The sequence below is a fragment of the Cherax quadricarinatus genome, chromosome 22 (genome assembly GCF_038502225.1).
Source record: "Cherax quadricarinatus isolate ZL_2023a chromosome 22, ASM3850222v1, whole genome shotgun sequence".
Taxonomy (NCBI): domain Eukaryota; kingdom Metazoa; phylum Arthropoda; class Malacostraca; order Decapoda; family Parastacidae; genus Cherax; species Cherax quadricarinatus.
In genome coordinates, this window is record NC_091313.1 from 25743975 (window position 1) to 25770264 (window position 26290).

Here is a 26290-nt window from a genome sequence, read left to right on the forward strand (position 1 = left end):
GCTGCTGTTATTACCGTTTTGCAGCCCTTACCGTTTTTCCTGTTACTGTTGCTGCTGCTGCTGCTTTCGCTGTTGGCATTACCTTTTTAGTAATTTTTGTTTGTGCAGCAACTGTTGCTGTTGTTACCGATGATGCTATTGTTGATATTTACGTTACTGTAGTTACTCCTCATACTTTTGCTGTTCTTTTTATTTTGTTACTGAAGCTGTTATTGTTGTTGAAACTGCTGGTACTGATGCCGCTGAGTCCCCAAGGAAGGTGCTGTTGTGATGCTGCTGTTGTAGTTGCTACAGTTTTTTTGTTGCTACAGTTTATGTTACCGTAGCTGCTGTTACTGACGCTGTTAAGCACTGCTGTTACTGCTACCGTTGCAGCTGCTGCCACTGATGTTATGGTCGCTGCTGTAATTTTGTAATTGACTGCTCTCTGCTGACACTTCAAAGTGTTTTCAGCCTAAAGGACTATCGTGCTTGTGGCTGATCCACCTGGCTGTTGACACGCGTCCAGCGCACCTGTGACACAGCTCTATTATTTCCCTGACACGACACGGAGCGTGTGTGACACCTTAAAAGGTTAAAAGGTATCATATATACCTTTTAAAGTGTCACGCAGGTAGGAATATACTAGGAAAAAATGTTATCCAAAAAATGAGACACACGAACACTGGTGCGTTGTGCTGCTCACCACGCTGCTACCGTCGTCGTCTGCTGCTGCTGCTGCTGCTGCTACTTTTCTCTCTCTCTCTCTCTCTCTCTCTCTCTCTCTCTCTCTCTCTCTCTCCCTCTCTCCCTCTCTCCCTCTCTCCCTCTCTCTCTCTCTCTCTCTCTCTCTCTCTCTCTCTCTCTCTCTCTCTCTCTCTCTCTCTCTCTCTCTCTCTCTCTCTCCCTCTCTCCCTCTCTCTCTCCATACAAGAAACAATGAGAAAAATACACCAAGAGCTATAACTGTCTTGGTATATATATAGAACCATTGTGCGTCATGACCTTGAAGAGTGGTAGGTGGTAGATGTGGTGGTGGTGGTGGTTGGACCATGTCACAAGTGACATGGTCCTTAGGCAAATAGATAAATTAAAACCTAACAAATCCCCAGGCCCTGATGAACTGTATGCAAGGGTTCTAAAGGAATGTAAAGAGGAGCTTAGCACACCTTTGGCTAATCTTTTCAACATATCACTACAAACTGGCATGGTGCCAGATAAGTGGAAAATGGCAAATGTGATACCTATTTTCAAAACAGGTGACAGGTCCTTAGCTTCGAACTATAGACCAATAAGCCTAACCTCCATAGTGGGAAAATTTATGGAATCAATAATTGCCGAGGCAGTTCGTAGCCACCTTGAAAAGCATAAATTAATCAACGAATCTCAGCATGGTTTTACAAAGGGGCGTTCCTGCCTTACGAATTTATTAACTTTTTTCACTAAGGTATTTGAGGAGGTAGATCATGGTAATGAATATGATATTGTGTATATGGACTTCAGTAAGGCTTTTGACAGGGTCCCACATCAGAGACTATTGAGGAAAATTAAAGCACATGGAATAGGAGGAGAAATTTTTTCCTGGATAGAGGCATGGTTGACAAATAGGCAGCAGAGAGTTTGCATAAATGGGGAGAAATCAGACTGGGGAAGTGTCACGAGCGGTGTTCCACAGGGGTCAGTGTTGGGCCCCCTGCTGTTCACAATCTACATAAACGACATAGATGAGGGCATAAAGAGCGACATCGGCAAGTTTGCCGATGACACCAAAATAGGCCGTCGAATTCATTCTGACGAGGACATTCGAGCACTCCAGGAAGATTTGAATAGACTGATGCAGTGGTCGGAGAAGTGGCAGATGCAGTTTAATATAGACAAATGCAAAGTTCTAAATGTTGGACAGGACAATAACCATGCCACATATAAACTAAATAATGTAGATCTTAATATTACGGATTGCGAAAAAGATTTAGGAGTTCTGGTTAGCAGTAATCTGAAACCAAGACAACAGTGCATAAGTGTTCGCAATAAAGCTAATAGAATCATTGGCTTCATATCAAGAAGCATAAATAATAGGAGTCCTCAGGTTTTTCTTCAACTCTATACATCCTTGGTTAGGCCTCATTTAGATTATGCTGCACAGTTTTGGTCACCGTATTACAGAATGGATATAAATTCTCTGGAAAATGTACAAAGGAGGATGACAAAGTTGATCCCATGTATCAGAAACCTTCCCTATGAGGATAGACTAAGGGCCCTGAAACTGCACTCTCTAGAAAGACGTAGAATTAGGGGGGATATGATTGAGGTGTATAAATGGAAGACAGGAATAAATAAAGGGGATGTAAATAGTGTGCTGAAAATATCTAGCCTAGACAGGACTCGCAGCAATGGTTTTAAGTTGGAAAAATTCAGATTCAGGAAGGATATAGGAAAGTACTGGTTTGGTAATAGAGTTGTGGATGAGTGGAACAAACTCCCAAGTACCGTTATAGAGGCCAGAACGTTGTGTAGCTTTAAAAATAGGTTGGATAAATACATGAGTAGATGTGGGTGGGTGTGAGTTAGACCTGATAGCTTGTGCTACCAGGTCGGTTGCCGTGTTCCTCCCTTAAGTCAATGTGACCTGACCTGACCTGACTAGGTTGGGTGCATTGGCTTAAGCCGGTAGGAGACTTGGACCTGCCTCGCATGGGCCAGTAGGCCTTCTGCAGTGTTCCTTCGTTCTTATGTTCTTATGTTATTATGCTTGATGGAGAGTATAGAGGGTGTTAAAAACTGCTTATTGAGAGGCAGTAGGAAAATTTATGCAGGGGAGGAGTGGCTAAGAGAAATAAGGGGAGAAAATAACTCTTACGTACCATTAATGTTTTCTGCTGGTATTACCAGACAACGTCGACGCTCTTATGAAATGAAGAATTATCAAGGTTCGTGTTTACGAAGTGATGGTATCAAGAATACGACTGATGAACTGTTATTGGAGGCGATGTATTGACACACAAATAACCAGTGACAAAGTCACTCTAACCAGAAGTGGAGCAGAACGGCTATATATAGGCAGGAAGAGGTGGTGGTGGTGGTGGTGGTGGTGGTGGTGGTGGTGGTAGTAGTAGTAGTAGTAGTAGTAGTAGTAGTAGTAGTAGTAGTAGTAGTAGTAGTAGTAGTAGTAGTACAAGAATGGTATATAATACCGACAAGATGAAATTAAGACACATGCGCAACACCCGGGCATCCCTATCGTAGACGTTTCGCCATCCAGCCAGCCACTGGATGGCGAAACTTCCACAACAAAGACAACCAGACGCCGCACATAAGAACATAAGAACGAAGGAACACTGCAGAAGGCCTACTGACCCATGCGAGGCAGGTCCAAGTCTCCTACCGGCTTAAGCCAATGCACCCAACCTAGTCAGGTCAGGTCACATTGACTTAAGGGAGGAACACGGCAACCGACCTGGTAGCACAAGCTATCAGATCCAACTCACACCCACCCACATCCACTCATGTATTTATCCAACCTATTTTTAAAGCTACACAACGTTCTGGCCTCTATAACTGTACTCGGGAGTTTGTTCCACTCATCCACAACTCTATTACCAAACCAGTACTTTCCTATATCCTTCCTGAATCTGAATTTTTCCAACTTAAAACCATTGCTGCGAGTCCTGTCTAGGCTAGATATTTTCAGCACACTATTTACATCACCTTTATTTATTCCTGTCTTCCATTTATACACCTCAATCATATCCCCCATGACCTCTCAGTGGTTACATTCTCACTACTACTACTACTACTACTACTACTACTACTCTGCACCTCTCCTTCCGACAGTATTTATGTCTCCGCACTGTCGCTTGATCTTCAGATAGTTCCTGACTATGGAACTGAACTTCTCCAGGCCGAGGGACTGACAACCTCAAATTCTACGACTTCAAGGGTGATGGACTGATTACATCGTCTACACATCTCTACTGTTCCTGCCTACTTTCTGTATTCGACTGAAGAAGCCTACTGTGTACGCGAAACGTTTCGGAATAAAGTTGTCTAACTGTTGCATATGTGTCTTACCTAACAACCTGTCGGTATTGTATACCATTTTGATGTTCATACCCCCCCTAATTCTACGTCTTTCTAGAGAGTGCAGATTTGTAGATGAATGGTTCAGAGAACCGACATGTTGATAAATTAGACACATATGCAACTCTTGGGTATCTTTATTGAGGAAACGTTTCGCCACACAGTGACTTCATCAGTCCATACGTTAGGTAAGACACATATGCAACAGTTAGACAACTTTATTCCGAAACGTTTCGCCTACACAGTAGGCTTCTTCAGTCGAATACAGAAAGTAGGCAGGAACAGTAGAGATGTGAAGACGATGTAATCAGTCCATCACCCTTAAAGTCGTAGAATTTGAGGTTGTCAGTCCCTCGGCCTGGAGAAGTTCAGTTCCATAGTCAGGAACTATCTGAAGATCAAGCGACAGTGCGGAGACTTAAATACTGTCGGAAGGAGAGGTGCAGGGTAGTAGTAGTAGTAGTAGTAGTAGTAGTAGTAGTAGTAGTAGTGAGAGGCAACTGAGAGGTCATGTCCCTCTCAGATCCAACCCTTCTCACTTGAAAAGCTTGTCCAAGGTGTTTTCTGTACCAAGATGCCACGTGTTGCAGTGTCTGACAAGATGAACATCAAAATGGTATACAATACCGACAGGTTGTTAGGTAAGACACATATGCAACAGTTAGACAACTTTATTCCGAAACGTTTCGCCTACACAGTAGGCTTCTTCAGTCGAATACAGAAAGTAGGCAGGAACAGTAGAGATGTGAAGACGATGTAATCAGTCCATCACCCTTATGGAACTGAACTTCTCCAGGCCGAGGGACTGACAACCTCAAATTCTACGACTTTAAGGGTGATGGACTGATTACATCGTCTTCACATCTCTACTGTTCCTGCCTACTTTCTGTATTCGACTGAAGAAGCCTACTGTGTAGGCGAAACGTTTCGGAATAAAGTTGTCTAACTGTTGCATATGTGTCTTACCTAACAACCTGTCGGTATTGTATACCATTTTGATGTTCAGTCCATACGTAGGAGAAACTTGAAGAACAGGAGGAGAATGAGGTAATCAGTCCCTCAACCTTGAGTCGATGTTGTGTACGAATGGTATATAATACCGACAAGATGAGATTAAGACACATGTGCAACATCTGGGTATCTTTATTGTAGACGTTTCGCCATCCAGTGGCTTTATCAATACAAATTCTAGGACATAACTTGAAGACAGTAGAACTATGTACAGAAGATGAGGTAATCAGTCCCTCAACCTAGGAGTAGGTGCGAAGAGCACCATAGTCGTGGAGATTCTGAAGCAGAAGGATCCTGGCGCTTATATAGTAACGTCAGGTGTAGCAGACGAGGGCATATTCACTGGTAGGCGGGATTCCCCAGTGGAAGTAGGTCCTTCCCAAAGAGATGGGAAGTTCAGTCCATCAATCAAGATTGATGGACTGAACACATCGACTCAAGGTTGAGGGACTGATTACCTCATTCTCCTCCTGTTCTTCAAGTTTCTCCTACGTATGGACTGATGAAGCCACTGTGTGGCGAAACGTTTCCTCAATAAAGATACCCAAGAGTTGCATATGTGTCTAATTTATCAGAGTGCAGATTCAGGGCCCTTAGTCTATCCTCATAGGGAAGGTTTCTGATACATGGGATCAACTTTGTCATCCTCCTTTGTACATTTTCCAGAGAATTTATATCCATTCTGTAATACGGTGACCAAAACTGTGCAGCATAATCTAAATGAGGCCTAACCAAGGATGGAAATAAATGGTATAAAATACCGACACAATGGAAATATAAACACATATGCAGTATAATGTGATCCTTTATTGACTACGTTTTGATGAGAGTAAGACACATGTGCAACATCTGGGTATCTTTATTGTAGACGTTTCGCCATCCAGTGGCTTTATCAATACAAATTCTAGGACATAACTTGAAGACAGTAGAACTATGTACAGAAGATGAGGTAATCAGTCCCTCAACCTAGGAGTAGGTGCGAACAGCACCATAGTCGTGGAGAATCTGAAGCAGAAGAAAGAATCCTGGCGCTTATATAGTAACGTCAGGTGAAGCAGACGAGGGCAAATTCACTGGTAGGCGGGATTCCCCAGTGGAAGTAGGTCCTTCCCAAAGAGATGGGTTAGTTGTAGTAGTCGTGAAGGTTATGTACATGTCCTCAGGATTTTGCCCTCGTCTGCTTCACCTGACGTTACTATATAAGCGCCAGGATTCTTTCTTCTGCTTCAGAATCTCCACGACTATGGTGCTGTTCGCACCTACTCCTAGGTTGAGGGACTGATTACCTCATCTTCTGTACATAGTTCTACTGTCTTCAAGTTATGTCCTAGAATTTGTATTGATAAAGCCACTGGATGGCGAAACGTCTACAATAAAGATACCCAGATGTTGCACATGTGTCTTACTCTCATTTTGTCGGTATTATATACCATTCCTACATGACTACGTTTTGCCCACACAGTGGGCTTTTTCAAGTCACACACAGAACTCTATACCAAGGATGTATAGAGTTGAAGAACAACCTGAGGACTCCTATTATTTATGCTTCTTGATATGAAGCCAAGGATTCTATTAGCTTTATTGCGAACACTTATGCACTGTTGTCTTGGTTTCAGATTACTGCTAACCAGAACTCCTAAATCTTTTTCGCAATCCGTAATATTAAGATCTACATTATTTAGTTTATATGTGTCTTAATTTCATCAGTAGTTCCAGTAGTAGTAGTAGTCCATACCCCCGGCCGGGATTGAACCCGCGGTCATAGAGTCTCAAAACTCCAGCCCGTCATGTTAGTAGTAGTAGTAGTAGTAGAAGAGGTAGTAGTGTAGAATTTTTAACACATACTTCCTCTCAGTTTTTACACAGGAGGATACCAGAGATATTCCAGAAATGATAAATTATGTAGAACAGGACGATAATACATGAGTGGATGTGGGTGGGTGTGAGTTGGACCTGATAGCTTGTGCTACCAGGTCGGTTGCCGTGTTCCTCCCTTAAGTCAATGTGACCTGACCTGACTAGGTTGGGTGCATTGACTTAAGCCGGTAGGAGACTTGGACCTGCCTCGCAAGGGCCAGTAGGCCTTCTGCAGTGTTCCTTCGTTCTTACGTTCTTATGTTCTTAATAAACTGTGCACGATTAGGGTCACAAGTGACATGGTCCTTAGGAAATAGATAAATTAAAACCTAACAAATCCCAAGGCCCTGATGAACTGTATGCAAGGGTTCTAAAGGAATGTAAAGAGGAGCTTAGGAAACCTTTGGCTAATCTTTTCAACATATCACTACAAACTGGTATGGTGCCAGATAAGTGGAAAATAGCAAATGTGATACCTATTTTCAAAGCAGGTGACAGGTCCTTAGCTTCGAACTATAGACCAATAAGCCTAACCTCCACAGTGGGAAAATTTATGGAATCAATAATTGCCGAGGCAGTTTGTAGCCACCTTGAAAAGCATAAATTAATCAACGAATCTCAGCCTTACGAATTTATTAACTTTTTTCACTAAGGTATTTGAGAAGGTAGATCATGGTAATGAATATGATATTGTGTATATGGACTTCAGTAAGGCTTTTGACAGGGTCCCACATCAGAGACTATTGAGGAAAATTAAGGCACATGGAATAGGAGGAGAAATATTTTCCTGGATAGAGGCATGGTTGACAAATAGGCAGCAGAGAGTTTGCATAAATGGGGAGAAATCAGGGTGGGGAAGCGTCATGAGCGGTGTTCCACAGGGGTCAGTGTTGGGCCCCCTGCTGTTCACAATCTACATAAACGACATAGATGAGGGCATAAAGAGCGACATCAGCAAGTTTGCCGATGACACCAAAATAGGCCGTCGAATTCATTCTGACGAGGACATTAGAGCACTCCAGGAAGATTTGAATAGACTGATGCAGTGGTCGGAGAAGTGGCAGATGCAGTTTAATATATACAAATGCAAAATTCTAAATGTTGGACAGGACAATAACCATGCCACATATAAACTAAATAATGTAGATCTTAATATTATGGATTGCGAAAAAGATTTAGGAGTTCTGGTTAGCAGTAATCTGAAACCAAGACAACAGTGTGTAAGTGTTCGCAATAAAACTAATAGAATCCTTGGCTTCATATCAAGAAGCATAAATAATAGGAGTCCTCAGGTTGTTCAACTCTATACATCCTTGGTTAGGCCTCATTTAGATTATGCTGCACAGTTTTGGTCACCGTATTACAGAATGGATATAAATGCTCTGGAAAATGTACGAAGGAAGATGACAAAGTTGATCCCATGTATCAGAAACCTTCCCTATGAGGATAGACTAAACATTAAAATGGTATAAAATACCGACAGATTGTTGGGTAAGACATATGCAACAGTTAGGTATCTTTATTTTGAAACGTTTCGCCTACACAGTAGGCTTCTTCAGTCGAGTACAGAAAAGTTGATAGAAGCAGAAGATACTTGAAGACGATGTAATCAGTCCATCACCCTTAAAGTTTTGAGGTGGTCAGTCCCTCAGTCTGGGGAAGAGCATTGTTCCGTTGTTTCAGACAACGGAACAATGCTCTTCCCCAGACTGAGGGACTGACCACCTCAAAACTTTAAGGGTGATGGACTGATTACATCGTCTTCAAGTATCTTCTGCTTCTATCAACTTTTCTGTACTCGACTGAAGAAGCCTACTGTGTAGGCGAAACGTTTCAAAATAAAGATACCTAACTGTTGCATATGTGTCTTACCCAACAACGAGGATAGACTAAGGGCCCTGAATCTGCACTCTCTAGAAAGACGTAGAATTAGGGAGGATATGATTGAGGTGTATAAATGGAAGACAGGAATAAATAAAGGTGATGTAAATAGTGTGCTGAAAATATCTAGCCTAGACAGGACTCGTAGCAATGGTTTTAAGTTGGAAAAATTCAGATTCAGGAAGGATATAGGAAAGTACTGGTTTGGTAATAGAGTTGTGGATGAGTGGAACAAACTCCCAAGTACAGTTATAGAGGCCAGAACGTTGTGTAGCTTTAAAAATAGGTTGGATAAATACATGAGTAGATGTGGGTGGGTGTGAGTTAGACCTGATAGCTTGTGCTACCAGGTCGGTTGCCGTGTTCCTCTCTTAAGTCAATGTGACCTGACCTGACTGGGTTGGGTGCATTGGCTTAAGCCGGAAGGAGACTTGGACCTTGAGGAAATGGTATGGTGATACCGACAAGATGTGGAAAAAGACACTTATGTACAGTTCAGGACATTTATTAAAGGAAACGTTTCGCCACGAGTGGCTTCTTCAGTCCTAATACAGAGAAAACTAAGAAAACACACATATATATAGTGTGTTTTCTTAGTTTTCTCTGTATTAGGACTGAAGAAGCCACTCGTGGCGAAACGTTTCCTTTAATAAATGTCCTGAACTGTACATAAGTGTCTTTTTCCACACAGACTTGGACCTGCCTCGCATGGGCCAGTAGGCCTTCTGCAGTGTTCCTTCGTTCTTATGTTCTTAAGGGAGCACAGAGGTGCGTGAAAGGGGAAGTGGTGAAATAAATGAAGAAGGAACAGAAACACGAGACAGAAGAGAGAAAGACAACCCAGAGGAGAAACGGAAAGAGGAAAGGGGAAGAGGGAGAAAAAAAAAAAAGTCGTCGTAAGCTTCTCTCTTTTATGTGCGGGTTATTTGTGTATCGTTCCAGTCACGTGGCGAGGCCAGGCCTACCAGGTCTGCCTGTTCCCTAGGTCTAATCGAGAATGAGGCAGAGGCCTCTGAGGCAGGAGTTATGTGCGTGATACAAACGGGGGTCACGTGACTAAGGCTTGGCCAGGGAGCTTGCCTATACATACTACACAAGTACTGGACTACTGACAGAATAACACACTTTGGTATGGTTGTTAAGACACAAAGACAACACTTAAGCACTTAAGTTGCTTAAGTGTTGCCTTTGTGTCTTACCAACCATCCTGTCGGTATTGTATACCATTTTGATATTCACACTTTGGTATATTTCCGAAACGTTTCGCCTATACAGTAGACTTCTTCAGTCAAATACAGAGGTGACTGAAACTGGAAACAGTAGCAGCAGTGGAGAGGTAAAGATGATGTGATGAGTCCATGATGTGGTCAGTCCCTCAGCCTCGCCAAGCTCCAGCTCCAAGGTCTTGATCAATAACACTTCTAAGATTTTTCTAACGCTTTCTAAAGCCTTTTTTTCTAACTTCCAAGACTTTTTAATGTCACTTCTAATTTATAAGATTTTTCTGACGTCTTAATTTGATGTTTTTTTTCACGATTTCTCTACAATTATTTCTCAGGTTTAAGGTTCATAATGACTGCATCGAGGTTGATGAATACAGCCGCCAGCAGCAACAACCTACATGATCACAAGAGAGACGTGAAGAAGGGGTGCGACAGATGGTACCCGAAAGAATAGGGGAAGTGGGAGCGGGATAGGAGTTGAGGAGGAAGGTGGAGGAAGTGGAAAGTGAGGGAGAGAGTGATAGAGGACGGAAGAGGTGGAGGGGAGAGTTGGAGGGAAGGAGGGAGTAGAACCACACTATAATTATTCACGTGACAAAGTAGCCACATCACGTACTGACACGTGGCACTATGTACGCGTCATCACGTACGTGTCACCATTTCCGCTGTTAATATGCTAAATCCAGGAGCAAGGTGTGGCAACACCTCCACAAGTTGCTGCAGCACACACACAATTAATAAGATGCTCTGCTAAAATTATTTTTGTCGTACTTACAGCATTCTGCAAAGACAGTGATTATGTATGAGTGAGGTGAAAATGTTGAATGTTGATGAAAGTATTTTCTTTTTTGGGGATTTTCTTTCTTTTTGGGTCACCCTGCCTCGGTGGGAGACGTTTGACTTGTTGAATATATCTATATACTGTATATATATATATATATATATATATATATATATATATATATATATATATATATATATATATATATATATATATATATATATATGTCGTGCCGAATATGCAGAACTTGCGATCTTGGCTTAAATAGCAACGCTCATCTTGCCATATAGGACAAGTGAAAATTTGTGTATGCAATAATTTCGCCCAAATCATTCTGAACCTAACGAAAAAAATATATTTCACTGTGTTTGTTTAGTATTAAATTATTGTAAACAAATCTAAAATATATTTAGTTGGGTTAGGCTAAAATAAATTGTTCTTGTTATAATAAGGTTAGGTAAGTTTTCTAAGATTCTTTTGGAGCAAAATTAAAAAAAAATACATTAACATTAATGAAAAAATATATCTTTAAACGTATAAGAGAAAATTTTTAGGAAGGACTTAACTTTAAATGAGTTCTTGCTAATTGACCAGTTTTACCTATTCGGCACGACATATATATATATATATATATATATATATATATATATATATATATATATATATATATATATATATATATATAAAGAGAGAGAGAGAGAGAGAGAAAAGCAAGGCTGCTATACATATAATAAGAGAGTAGTGTTAACATGTGTACTCCACGACTCTTCAACTTGACACAGCAGATATCAGAAATAGCGCCTCAAGAGCAAGACTTCAAAAGCTGTTAGGTAAGACACATATGCAACAGTTAGGTATCTTTATTTCGAAACGTTTCGCCTACACAGTAGGCTTCTTCAGTCGAGTACAGAAAAGTTGATAGAAGCAGAAGAGACTTGAAGACGATGTAATCAGTCCATCACCCTTAAAGTTTTGAGGTGGTCAGTCCCTCAGTCTGGAGAAGAGCATTGTTCCAAACTTTGGAACAATACTCTTCTCCAGACTGAGGGACTGACCACCTCAAAACTTTAAGGGTGATGGACTGATTACATCGTCTTCAAGTCTCTTCTGCTTCTATCAACTTTTCTGTACTCGACTGAAGAAGCCTACTGTGTAGGCGAAACGTTTCGAAATAAAGATACCTAACTGTTGCATATGTGTCTTACCTAACAATCTGTCGGTATTTTATACCATTTTAATGTTCACTTCAAAAGCTAGAAACGTTCCTGCCGGACATATCTGATCAACAGTGTTGTGATGGCCATGCGGACCAGTGGGCTACAAGCAACAATTAGCCTGAATGATGATATTTATGGTATACCCGTGACACTTGTCTAGCCTTGAAGCTGGGCCTTTGCTCAGAGTTCCTAGTTGATTGCCTTGACGCACCGCCACTTTGTGTCGGGTTTTATCACCACCTTGTTGGTTACGTATGAAGACGCTAGACACCATATACATCATCCACACGTCTGGTAAGACTGGCTGTGCATAACCAAGAAGCGTTGAAATCAGCACGAGTGTCACCGTTGGTGCCAGAAATGGGTTACCACACCAGCCAGCTGTCGTCATCCAAGCCACACCCTCTCCTAAGCCACACCCTCTCCTAAGCCACACCCTCTCCTAAGCCACACCCTCACCCACGCCACACCCTCTTCCAAGCCACACCCTCACCCAGCCACACCCTCACCCACCTCCCCAGCATCGGAAAGAGAACACCAACTTTAACATAGTCATCGACATTACCCTATGTGAAGCACCACACCTGTTAAGGTAAGCCAACACCACAACAGCTGTGTCTGACGCTACCTTAGCTAGCAGTACCTTCGTGAGCATGGTTCCTGCTTGCCCAGCACCTTCCTAGCCATGGTACCTGCTTGCCCAGCACCTTTCTGGCCATGGTTTCTGCTCTCCCAACCTGCGTAGCGAGGCGAGACTCTTGCTTCACCGAGAGTCTATTACAAGAAGTGGCTGGAGGTGGAGGAGAGCAACTCCCCGCGGCTGATACACACTTAAAGCTGCCGTTTTGAGGAGGAGGAGAAAGGATGGAGGGAGGGGGGAAAGAGGGAGGGAGGGGGTAAAGAGGGAGGGAGGGTGGAAAGAGGGAGCGAGGGAGGGGGGAAAGATGGAAGGAAGATGAGGAAGAGGAGGAGGAAGAGCAACACCACCAGCAGTACCAACAGGAGGGAATACTTCAAGAAAGAATAGGAGCAGAAAGAAAAAAAACAGAGGTGGAGAAGGAATAAAGACTGAGGAGAACAAAGAGGAAGAGAAGAAAAGAGGAGCAGGAGGAACTGCAAGAAGAAAACTGATTTAAGCGTAGAAGTGAGTGGTTTGAGGAGGACCAGCTTTCAATACTACCTTCATGCTTCCTAAACTCCTTCCTGTAATATTTCGATATTTTGTGGAACGTAAGAACATAAGAAAGAGCATCATAGCAGCAGATCTACTGGCCCATGCTAGGCAAGTCCAACCCACACCTTCCTGCACCCACTCATGTACCTATATTAACAACCACCAAGGTTCTTGCTCCTTATCATGTTGCAAGCCTCGCATGGCAAAGTTAAAAGAAAGATGCTGCAAAAAAAATTGAAAGCTGCAGGGGAAAGCAGCGGCCATCGTTCCGAGAGTCAACATTCAGTCAGTCCCATGCAACGTTCACACAGCACCTGAGGAATAGGAGGCAATCAGCTCTGTTCCGAAATGGTCACAGTTTTTGGGGGTATCACGAGCACTTCGCTAGCATCAAGGCTCCTCTCTTGAGGAAACATTGACCGAAAACCACTAACATTCCTATACGAGTCGTTCAACTCTCAAGGCATAAAAACACGTAGAGCAGAGCAAGTCGTATTTTACACATTTCGCTCAGATTAGAGAAAAATGTCTGAAATAAAAGCTTGATCTGTAAAGCGTGTCATTATACTCACTTATCGACCTGTTATATGCAAGCACAAAGCAAGCTTAGTTTTGGACAGAAACATGAAGGCATTATTTTATAAGACAGTAGCCGAGTGTCACGTCACAACAATGTTGCATCAGCAAGTCAAATACCAAAAAAAAAAAATCCAATAAAAAAAAGCCCCTTTCCCCCCTTTTTAACAAAATTGGACATAGCAATGTGCCGCTACTCTATGACAACTACATAGCTATGTTTCCCCTGCTATATTCCATCACACAGGATGGGCGTTGTGCAGTGTTGAAATATGTCAACCTGAGCTGGAACACTTCAGTATAACAATGAGGATACTATCAGGTATTCCATTAAGCGTTTATCAGCTAGGCAGCTACAAAGGTTTCCTTCCAGCAAGACACAGACTTGAATCCAGAGAGAGACGCGTTTTAACTAGTTGTAAATGCTGCAAGAACTGTGCAGGAAATACCACACACCCATAAATATTACCCACCCCCTCACACACGCACACACACACACACACACACACACACACACACACACACACACACACACACACACACACACACACACACACACACACACACACAAGGGAAGCTAGCAGTGTAGTCCATTTCTGAGAACAATAATAAATTAAACAAGCATGTTTCTGAGACAACGTTTCTCTCACTTTAGAGCTTCATCAAGCTACACAGCGAACCTGGTCCTGACAAAAGCTTCGTCTATACAACATGCGTCTTTGTGATAAAGCTTCAAGCTGTAATGGACATTTGTCGATGAACTGAGGAAATCCACCTGGAGACAGAAACAGGACAGAAAGAGACTGCTTATTTCAATCTCCATCTGAAATGATTAGCAGTAGAGGAGAGTGAAGGAATCAGAGTTTTTATAGGAGCGAATCTAAGAGTCACATGTGTGTTGAGAGAGCTTGTGGTGTCACTTGTAAGAACATAAGAACATAAGAACGATGGAACACTGCAGAAGGCCTACTGGCCCATGCGAGGCAGGTCCAAGTCTCCTACCGGCTTAAGCCAATGCACCCAACATAGTCAGGTCAGGTCACATTGACTTAAGGGAGGAACACGGCAACCGACCTGGTAGCACAAGCTATCAGGTCTAACTCACACCCACCCACATCTACTCATGTATTTATCCAACCTATTTTTAAAGCTACACAACGTTCTGTGTGTTATCTTACTGGATTTCAACATAGCAGTTCATTGCCTTTTCTCTAGAAATGTTACTATAACAACTAATTCTTTAAATTCTCGTGACTGACATAAGTCAAATTCCGCATCAAGAGGTAGTGATTCTGCTTCCTGACAGATTTTTCCTAACTTAACCTGCCTCGGATAGACCAGTAGGCCTACTGCAGTGCTGCTTCTTCTGATTTCTTAGTAAGAGTGGTATGTGAAGTATACCTGGAGTATACCTGGAGAGGGTTTCGGGGTCAACGCCCCCGCTGCCCGGTCTGTGACCAGGCTTCATGGACGAGGTGTATGGTATACCTGTCTCCAGGTGACTCGGTATGAAGTTGAACCTGTTAATACCTGTTAGCATCTGTTAACAGTTACGGGAATCATTGCCTCTGTACCACGGTCTTAGACCATGTTAAGAAACATACGTCAGTAGAAGTTTGTAAGATTTAACTGTCCTCTTACATATTTATGAGACAGGAATTGCCAACGATCCTCCCAGTGTGTAAAACATATAACAGGTTTATGTTTCATACTCCTGGCAGGATATTAGTACCTACTTGAGGTGACTCGGTATATATACTCAAGTGACCAGGCAAGATTAATCAGCTGAACAGGTGGGAAGGCGGTATTTTATTATACAGGAAAAAATTTCTCCTGACGTGGGTCACAGTCATATGACGACCCCCACAGCGGCGCGTATTGGGTCGTTTCACAGAGGTCATTTTCTGGCTTACAACTCCGGCCCCGTAAAAAGAAAATTAATTGATATAAGCAAGATATGCGAGCCAGGCCGGACAGCGAGGGCGCTGACCCCGGAAACCCTCTCCAGGTATATTCCAGGTAATAATTGCCAGTAAGAAAGACCCATCAGCCAACAAGAGATGCGGTGACCTTGATGTATAGACGCAAGAGGTCAACACAGTTGGCCAACTGTCAAGATGATTGATGGATGATAGACACCAGTCTCACTCCTCAGATAAACTTTAAACATTGACTTTAAACACCAAGAAGTATTGTTATGAGTTAACAAAGAGACAATAAATGAAGAGGAGAAAGAAGCACGAAAGTAGTGTGTATACATGTAGAGTTAAACCAATAATAAACCAGGTGAATAACAGAGATAACATACAAGGTCATAATAAGTAAGTACGAACAAGAGAAGTAAGACAACTCAAGTAAATAAAGTAAAAACTAGAGCTACTTCTGTCTCAGGAAACTCCCCTCTCCCAGTCCTCCCACTTCTCCCAGCTGTCCCCTCACCCCCCTCTCTCTATCTCCCCCTCTCACAGACCTCCCTCTCTCTCCTCCCAACCCTCCTCTTACTCGCTCCCAATCTACCTCTCACTCTCTCCCACCCCCCCTCCCACATTTCCTCCCAACACTCCCTCCTCCCCAAATCCTCCAAACCCCCCTCCCCCTAATAACAAATTACACACAGGCGAGGAAAACGAGTAAGAGAAAATTAGATGACATACCTTAAGAACAACACGGAGAGTTAGCCACCCAGGATAACCCAGGGCAGGGAGAGTTAGCCACCCAGGATAACCCAGGGTAGAGAGAGTTAGCCACCCAGGATAACCCAGGGTAGGGAGAGTTAGCCACCCAGGATAACCCAGGGTAGGGAGAGTTAGCCACCCAGGATAACCCAAGAAAGACAGTTCGTCATCGAGGGACAGTGTCTTATTTCCACTGGGGTACCCAATCTTGTCCCCCGGGATGCGACCCACACCAGTCGACTAACACCCAGGTACCTACTTACTTGCTAGGTGAACGGGACAGCAGGTGTAAGGAAACTCATCCAGTGTGTCCAGCCTTGCCGGGGATTGAACCACGGACACTGTGTGTGAGGTCAGAGCGTTGCCTACCAGGCAACGTTGCCTACCTCTCCATCACATATTAGAGTAACACTCACTGCATGTACGCTCATATATAGTTTAAGTTGCCCCAGCTCTGTGATGATGGAGATATCTTCGTGAAAATTCCATTAGTTTTATGTATGGCACAGCGGGTCATCCTTAGAGTTAGTTAGTTAGTTTAATGTTTATTATGCACCCCATACCCATCCTGTGGGCGGTAGTCAAAAGATTACAGAGGTACATAATTGGTTCAGGGACTGGACTCCAAAGTTTTGATAGCTGAGCAAGTTACAGAGAAGGTAGTTATTACGTAACAGTGACTCCAGTTCTGCTGCAATAATGCTGCCGTAGCTGATGGAACTTTACTGAATACTTGATGATATTCTCGGCACCCTACTGAAGCCTCTCAGCTCAGGATGACACTACTGAAGTCTCCCAGATCAGGATGACACTACTGAAATTTCCCAGCTCAGGATGACACTACTGAAGTGTCTCAGCTCAGGATGACGCTACTGAAGTCTCCCAGCTCAGGATGACACTACTGAAACCTCTCAGCTCAGGATGACACTACTGAAGTCTCTCAACTCAGGACGACACTATTGAAGTCTTCCAGCTCAGGCTAACATTACTGAAGTCTCGCAGCTCAGGCGACCAGAACGGGATGTGCCCACCAAATATTATTCAACGGCACCAACACATAATTATTATTATTATTATTATTATTATTATTATTATTAACCAGTAAATCTTATGGGTTAAATAAATAAATAAATAAAGGGGATGTAAATAGTGTGCTGAAAATATCTAGCCTAGACAGGACTCGCAGCAATGGTTTTAAGTTGGAAAAATTCAGATTCAGGAAGGATATAGGAAAGTACTGGTTTGGTAATAGAGTTGTGGATGAGTGGAACAAACTCCCGAGTACAGTTATAGAGGCCAGAACGTTGTGTAGCTTTAAAAATAGGTTGGATAAATACATGAGTGGATGTGGGTGGGTGTGAGTTGGACCTGATAGCTTGTGCTACCAGGTCGGTTGCCGTGTTCCTCCCTTAAGTCAATGTGACCTGACCTGACTAGGTTGGGTGCATTGGCTTAAGCCGGTAGGAGACTTGGACCTGCCTCGCATGGGCCAGTAGGCCTTCTGCAGTGTTCCTTCGTTCTTATGTTCTTATATATCACCTAGGGAATGGAAGGTAATTAGGTTTGATCCGAGGAAGGGATAGGCAGCTGTAATATCTTCATCAGAATGAAGGCATCTTCATCTCGAAGGGTAATGAACGAAAATGACAGTTCAAATATTACGTGTAGTCTTCAGTATTTTAAATCCTGCCTTCATGTTTACGTATGTATGCATTTTCTTTCTTTCTTTCTTTCTTTTTTTCACACGGGGTTTAACAAGGTCAGGTTAAGGATTCCTAACTTGATTGACAAGCTAAGACCTGCTACCTACATCAGCTCATTTCAAAGCATTTTATTGTTATGAAACATACAAGTTGGAGCCATTTGTGGGTCAGCATTTTCATTTGATCAACTGACTTTATCTCTCTCTCTCTCTCTCATTTCATTAACTTCCTTGAGTCAATATCTGCTTTAGACCAGTTACAAGAGAGACTGGTCACAGTGTGACGACATTCACCCAAAAAATTCCAATGATATACGACACTATAAAATCAGTAAATAACGTGGAGAGGATGTCGAAAAAACATTAATTCTTCCGTGGTGGCTTCCTACAGCCTCGGTCGGAGACGGTGGCTCGGCGTAGCGCACAAACTTGGAAAGCATCACAAACATGAACATTAAAATGGTATAAAATACCGACAGATTGTTAGGTAAGACACATATGCAACAGTTAGGTATCTTTATTTTGAAACGTTTCGCCTACACAGTAGGCTTCTTCAGTCGAGTACAGAAAAGTTGATAGAAGCAGAAGATACTTGAAGACGATGTAATCAGTCCATCACCCTTAAAGTTTTGAGGTGGTCAGTCCCTCAGTCTGGAGAAGAGCATTGTTCCGTTGTCTGAAACAATATGAAGTTGAAGTGACAGAATCGGGCCTTATATAGTGCCAGGAGGTGAGACGTAGGTTGATTTGGGAGGGCAGGTCCTTCTCAAACCCAGCCGTTCTCACTAGTAGAGGTTGTCGAAGTAGATGGTCTGTACCAAGATACCCTTGTGTTGCAGTGTCTGACAGAATGAACATTAAAATGGTATAAAATACCGACAGATTGTTAGGTAAGACACATATGCAACAGTTAGGTATCTTTATTTTGAAACGTTTCGCCTACACAGTAGGCTTCTTCAGTCGAGTACAGAAAAGTTGATAGAAGCAGAAGATACTTGAAGACGATGTAATCAGTCCATCACCCTTAAAGTTTTGAGGTGGTCAGTCCCTCAGTCTGGAGAAGAGCATTGTTCCGTTGTCTGAAACAATATGAAGTTGAAGTGACAGAATCGGGCCTTATATAGTGCCAGGAGGTGAGACGTAGGTTGATTTGGGAGGGCAGGTCCTTCTCAAACCCAGCCGTTCTCACTAGTAGAGGTTGTCGAAGTAGATGGTCTGTACCAAGATACCCTTGTGTTGCAGTGTCTGACAGAATGAACATTAAAATGGTATAAAATACCGACAGATTGTTAGGTAAGACACATATGCAACAGTTAGGTATCTTTATTTTGAAACGTTTCGCCTACACAGTAGGCTTCTTCAGTCGAGTACAGAAAAGTTGATAGAAGCAGAAGATACTTGAAGACGATGTAATCAGTCCATCACCCTTAAAGTTTTGAGGTGGTCAGTCCCTCAGTCTGGAGAAGAGCATTGTTCCGTTGTCTGAAACAATATGAAGTTGAAGTGACAGAATCGGGCCTTATATAGTGCCAGGAGGTGAGACGTAGGTTGATTTGGGAGGGCAGGTCCTTCTCAAACCCAGCCGTTCTCACTAGTAGAGGTTGTCGAAGTAGATGGTCTGTACCAAGATACCCTTGTGTTGCAGTGTCTGACAGAATGAACATTAAAATGGTATAAAATACCGACAGATTGTTAGGTAAGACACATATGCAACAGTTAGGTATCTTTATTTTGAAACGTTTCGCCTACACAGTAGGCTTCTTCAGTCGAGTACAGAAAAGTTGATAGAAGCAGAAGATACTTGAAGACGATGTAATCAGTCCATCACCCTTAAAGTTTTGAGGTGGTCAGTCCCTCAGTCTGGAGAAGAGCATTGTTCCGTTGTCTGAAACAATATGAAGTTGAAGTGACAGAATCGGGCCTTATATAGTGCCAGGAGGTGAGACGTAGGTTGATTTGGGAGGGCAGGTCCTTCTCAAACCCAGCCGTTCTCACTAGTAGAGGTTGTCGAAGTAGATGGTCTGTACCAAGATACCCTTGTGTTGCAGTGTCTGACAGAATGAACATTAAAATGGTATAAAATACCGACAGATTGTTAGGTAAGATACCTAACTGTTGCATATGTGTCTTACCTAACAATCTGTCGGTATTTTATACCATTTTAATGTTCATTCTGTCAGACACTGCAACACAAGGGTATCTTGGTACAGACCATCTACTTCGACAACCTCTACTAGTGAGAACGGCTGGGTTTGAGAAGGACCTGCCCTCCCAAATCAACCTACGTCTCACCTCCTGGCACTATATAAGGCCCGATTCTGTCACTTCAACTTCATATTGTTTCAGACAACGGAACAATGCTCTTCTCCAGACTGAGGGACTGACCACCTCAAAACTTTAAGGGTGATGGACTGATTACATCGTCTTCAAGTATCTTCTGCTTCTATCAACTTTTCTGTACTCGACTGAAGAAGCCTACTGTGTAGGCGAAACGTTTCAAAATAAAGATACCTAACTGTTGCATATGTGTCTTACCTAACCATCACAAACATGGCTGGAGAAGCAGAAACATCACGGGTACTGAGAGAGTGGGGAGTCGAGACACACTCTTGTCTTTTGTGCTTGATTTCCATCGACTACCTAGTTAAATGTCAGTTAAATGTCGGTTAGGTTATTCTTAATTATCGCAAATTTATGTACAGTTAGTGTCCTAATGTCATGAACGAGAGGACAACGTCTGGCAGCGGGAGATAGACTGAAGTTTATTAATTAGTGGGAAATGCTACGCTCGCCAGATATAAAGGCGTGATGCCGACACACAGGTGACAATGTTTCTCTTGAAGACACTGACTTGATAAAGCTCTAAGTAGAGCGAAATGTTGTCGTAATAAAAGCTTATTCTGCGTCTGTGTTCTTTCCTCAATACATTCGTTAAATACGGCGTGTAGAACGAGCTGAGGAAAATGGTCAATATGAGGCGCTGCTTTCTCTCCGTAATGACCTACACTGTAGTGAGTAAAAGTTTACACCTTGTTAAGCCTAGTAATGACCTACATTGTGGTTGGTAGGTAAGACACATAGGCAACATTTAGGCAACTTTATTCCGAAACGTTTCGTATACACAGTAGGCTTCTTCACTCGAGTACAGAAAGTAGGCAGGAGCAGTAGAGATGTGAAGACGATGTAATCAGTCCATCAGGTTGGTCTTACCCACCAACCTGTCGGTACTGTATACCATTTTGATATTCGACCTACACTGTAGTGAGTAAAAGTTTACACCTCGTTAAGCCTAGTAATGACCTACACTGTAGTGAGTAAAAAAATTTACATCTCGTTAGAGATGATAATGACGAATTTACACTCATTAAGAATACTGATATCACAATTCAATACAGAAAACATCGAAGAGAGAGGAAATTAATTTCAAAAGAGAATTACAAGATTCCTCTCCCAAATAAAACTACATGTTAAGATGTATAAATTACAGACATTATACAAACTGACTGTCATGGATGAGAAATATTAGCTACGAGGATACACACACTGAGAACCTCATCGTTCCTTAATGAGTAGAAATCAGATGTGATTACTGTATTAGAAGACCTGGGAAGATAGATTTGAAACACTTCTCAAACCGTTACCAGTAAGGAAAGAGATCCAAGAGGTAGGACTCCAGGAGGAAGTAGCACTGCAGGAGGAAGTAGCACTGCAGGAGGAAGCAGGACTGCAGGAGGAAGTAGCACTGCAGGAGGAAGTAGCACTGCAGGAGGAAGTAGCACTGCAGGAGGAAGCAGGACTGCAGGAGGAAGTAGCACTGCAGGAGGAAGCAGGACTGCAGGAGGAAGTAGCACTGCAGGAGCAAGTAGCACTGCAGGAGCAAGTAGCACTGCAGGAGGAAGCAGGACTGCAGGAGGAAGCAGCACTGCAGGAGGATGAAGCACTGCAGGAGGAAGCAGGACTGCAGGAGGAAGCAGCACTGCAGGAGGATGAAGCACTGCAGGAGGAAGTAGCACTGCAGGAGGAAGTAGCACTGCAGGAGGAAGTAGCACTGCAGGAGGAAGTAGCACTGCAGGAGGAAGTAGCACTGCAGGAGGAAGTAGCACTGCAGGAGGAAGTAGCACTGCAGGAGGAAGCAGGACTGCAGGAGGAAGTAGCACTGCAGGAGGAAGTAGCACTGCAGGAGGAAGTAGCACTGCAGGAGGAAGCAGGACTGCAGGAGGAAGTAGCACTGCAGGAGCAAGTAGCACTGCAGGAGGAAGCAGGACTGCAGGAGGAAGCAGCACTGCAGGAGGATGAAGCACTGCAGGAGGAAGCAGGACTGCAGGAGGAAGCAGCACTGCAGGAGGATGAAGCACTGCAGGAGGAAGTAGCACTGCAGGAGGAAGTAGCACTGCAGGAGGAAGTAGCACTGCAGGAGGAAGCAGGACTGCAGGAGGAAGCAGCACTGCAGGAGGATGAAGCACTGCAGGAGGAAGCAGGACTGCAGGAGGAAGTAGCACTGCAGGAGGAAGTAGCACTGCAGGAGGAAGTAGCACTGCAGGAGGAAGCAGGACTGCAGGAGGAAGCAGCACTGCAGGAGGAAGTAGCACTGCAGGAGGAAGCAGGACTGCAGGAGGAAGCAGCACTGCAGGAGGATGAAGCACTGCAGGAGGAAGCAGGACTGCAGGAGGAAGTAGCACTGCAGGAGGAAGTAGCACTGCAGGAGGAAGTAGCACTGCAGGAGGAAGCAGGACTGCAGGAGGAAGCAGCACTGCAGGAGGATGAAGCACTGCAGGAGGAAGCAGCACTGCAGGAGGAAGTAGCACTGCAGGAGGAAGTAGCACTGCAGGAGGAAGCAGGACTGCAGGAGGAAGCAGCACTGCAGGAGGATGAAGCACTGCAGGAGGAAGCAGGACTGCAGGAGGAAGTAGCACTGCAGGAGGAAGTAGCACTGCAGGAGGAAGTAGCACTGCAGGAGGAAGCAGGACTGCAGGAGGAAGCAGCACTGCAGGAGGAAGTAGCACTGCAGGAGGATGAAGCACTGCAGGAGGAAGCAGGACTGCAGGAGGAAGTAGCACTGCAGGAGGAAGTAGCACTGCAGGAAGTAGCACTGCAGGAGGAAGCAGGACTGCAGGAGGAAGCAGCACTGCAGGAGGATGAAGCACTGCAGGAGGAAGCAGGACTGCAGGAGGAAGTAGCACTGCAGGAGGAAGTAGCACTGCAGGAGGAAGTAGCACTGCAGGAGGAAGCAGGACTGCAGGAGGAAGCAGCACTGCAGGAGGATGAAGCACTGCAGGAGGAAGCAGGACTGCAGGAGGAAGTAGCACTGCAGGAGGAAGTAGCACTGCAGGAGGAAGTAGCACTGCAGGAGGAAGCAGGACTGCAGGAGGAAGCAGCACTGCAGGAGGAAGTAGCACTGCAGGAGGATGAAGCACTGCAGGAGGAAGCAGGACTGCAGGAGGAAGTAGCACTGCAGGAGGAAGTAGCACTGCAGGAGGAAGTAGCACTGCAGGAGGAAGCAGGACTGCAGGAGGAAGCAGCACTGCAGGAGGATGAAGCACTGCAGGAGGAAGCAGGACTGCAGGAGGAAGTAGCACTGCAGGAGGAAGTAGCACTGCAGGAGGAAGTAGCACTGCAGGAGGAAGCAGGACTGCAGGAGGAAGCAGCACTGCAGGAGGAAGTAGCACTGCAGGAGGAAGCAGGACTGCAGGAGGAAGCAGCACTGCAGGAGGATGAAGCACTGCAGGAGGAAGCAGGACTGCAGGAGGAAGTAGCACTGCAGGAGGAAGTAGCACTGCAGGAGGAAGTAGCACTGCAGGAGGAAGCAGGACTGCAGGAGGAAGCAGCACTGCAGGAGGATGAAGCACTGCAGGAGGAAGCAGCACTGCAGGAGGAAGTAGCACTGCAGGAGGAAGTAGCACTGCAGGAGGAAGCAGGACTGCAGGAGGAAGCAGCACTGCAGGAGGAAGAAGCACTGCAGGAGGAAGCAGGACTGCAGGAGGAAGCAGGACTGCAGGAGGAAGAAGCACTGCAGGAGGAAGCAGGACTGCAGGAGGAAGAAGCACTGCAGGAGGAAGCAGGACTGCAGGAGGAAGAAGCACTGCAGGAGGAAGCAGGACTGCAGGAGGAAGAAGCATTGCAGGAAGATGCAGCACTGCAGGAGGAAGCAGGACTGCAGGAGGAAGCAGGACTGCAGGAGGAAGCAGGACTGCAGGAGGAAGCAGGACTGCAGGAGGAAGCAGGACTGCAGGAGGAAGCAGGACTGCAGGAGGAAGCAGGACTGCAGGAGGAAGCAGGACTGCAGGAGGAAGCAGGACTGCAGGAGGAAGCAGGACTGCAGGAGGAAGCAGGACTGCAGGAGGAAGCAGGACTGCAGGAGGAAGCAGGACTGCAGGAGGAAGCAGGACTGCAGGAGGAAGCAGGGCTGCAGGAGGAAGCAGGACTGCAGGAGGAAGCAGGACTGCAGGAGGAAGCAGGACTGCAGGAGGAAGCAGGACTGCAGGAGGAAGCAGGGCTGCAGGAGGAAGCAGGACTGCAGGAGGAAGCAGGACTGCAGGAGGAAGCAGGACTGCAGGAGGAAGCAGGACTGCAGGAGGAAGCAGGACTGCAGGAGGAAGCAGGACTGCAGGAGGAAGCAGGACTGCAGGAGGAAGCAGGGCTGCAGGAGGAAGCAGGACTGCAGGAGGAAGGAGGACTGCAGGAGGACGTAGTACTACAATCACTAAAACATGAACTAAAAATGTGACACTACACACTGAGGATGGGACACCACGAACACACATTGATCCTGTAACTACATTTAGATACAAGTATGTAAAGACTCACTGTAAGGCAGAGAAGGAAGTCATCTTTAAACAAGGTACAAAACAGGCAACACTTCCTCGCCGTTTTCAAACCACAAAATCTCGTCAGCTTCCATCTGTGGCTACACATCACTCATTTATGCAACGGGACTATCTACGGTTACATGACCAGAGCTCACAAGCATACCTTGCATTCTCTTAAGCATTTATAATGGAAGTGTCTGATGCATTCAGAGACCATTCTCTCTCTCTCTCTCTCTCTCTCTCTCTCTCTCTCTATTGCTTAAGGCATCGTGTCCGTGCAAGAATGAACTAATCAATGTCAGCAGCTTTCATCTTTATATAAAATGTCTGTAGATTCATAATAATAAAGAAATTTGGTTACTTTCATTGTGCAGGGTAAGACTGGTAATGACAGATGAGGAAGACGACGTTTGTCGACTATGAAAGGTTAACTCACCGTTTGCCAAGATGTGTGGCTTATTTCCATCTCTCATAGGACGCTACCCAAAACAGGCATCTAACTATTTACTGCTAGGCGACCAGAGGCAGCAGGTGACAGTCTCGACTCACTCGGCAGTGAACCAGAGTACTTTCAGTAGAGAGTCCAACGCTCCAACACTGAACTGGGAGTCGCCAGGTATACTGAAAGAAATAAATGCCTATACCCATCACACATTTGAAACTCTGGTGGATAATTCCTGACAAGTCGTTCTACCAAAGAGGGAAGCAGGCGACACAACACCAGAATCTGGATATATTAAGGAGAATCCGGAGACAGGGACCGGGATTCTAAATTTTATAAATAAATGCAAAAGATTGTAGTTTTGGAACCAGAAATAGTTCACCAGAGGAAAGTGGAAGGAGAGAAGGAGAGAACTCCTCACAAAGTATCAGTCAGTGACACCAGATAAACCTCGTCCAGGACGGATAAGCCAAAGGTCGTTCCTGCCGAGTACAGTAGAGGATTAAAAAACACCTTTTATTAGCACCATATAACGGCAAAGAGGGGCTTTATAAAGGTGAAACGTCGGAATAACAAAAAATAGTTTTGCTATGCGTGACTATATTTAATCATTTGTCGGCTCACATCTACCTCAACCAGACTACCTGACCTTCACACGTCAAGTACAGGTCTTGCAGCGCCAACACCAATGCCACAAACTAATCATCTTGTATTAAAGACCTATGCCAAGTGGGTTTTTTTTCGGCCAATAAACCAACAATTAAGAAACTTTTCATAGATAAAAGAGAAACAATATCAGGCCTTAATAATTGGAGTGATGAACATTTGATTCACTATGAGAAAATTGAGGTGACTGAACTCTGGATTCACTCCATGACGAGTAACAATG

General features: G+C 44.3%; 1 protein-coding gene across 1 annotated transcript in view; it reads right to left on the reverse strand.

Moving 5' to 3' along the window:
- The window catches only part of LOC128689689 (trafficking kinesin-binding protein milt-like), a 406769-nt gene extending 381329 nt beyond the window's left edge, over positions 1 to 25440 (reverse strand). The window contains exon 1 of the mRNA XM_070087581.1: positions 25396 to 25440. Coding sequence (XP_069943682.1) covers positions 25396 to 25425 — 30 coding nt within the window. The 5' untranslated portion in view covers positions 25426 to 25440. The remainder of the gene's footprint in view (positions 1 to 25395) is intronic.
- Positions 25441 to 26290: the final 850 nt, after the last annotated feature.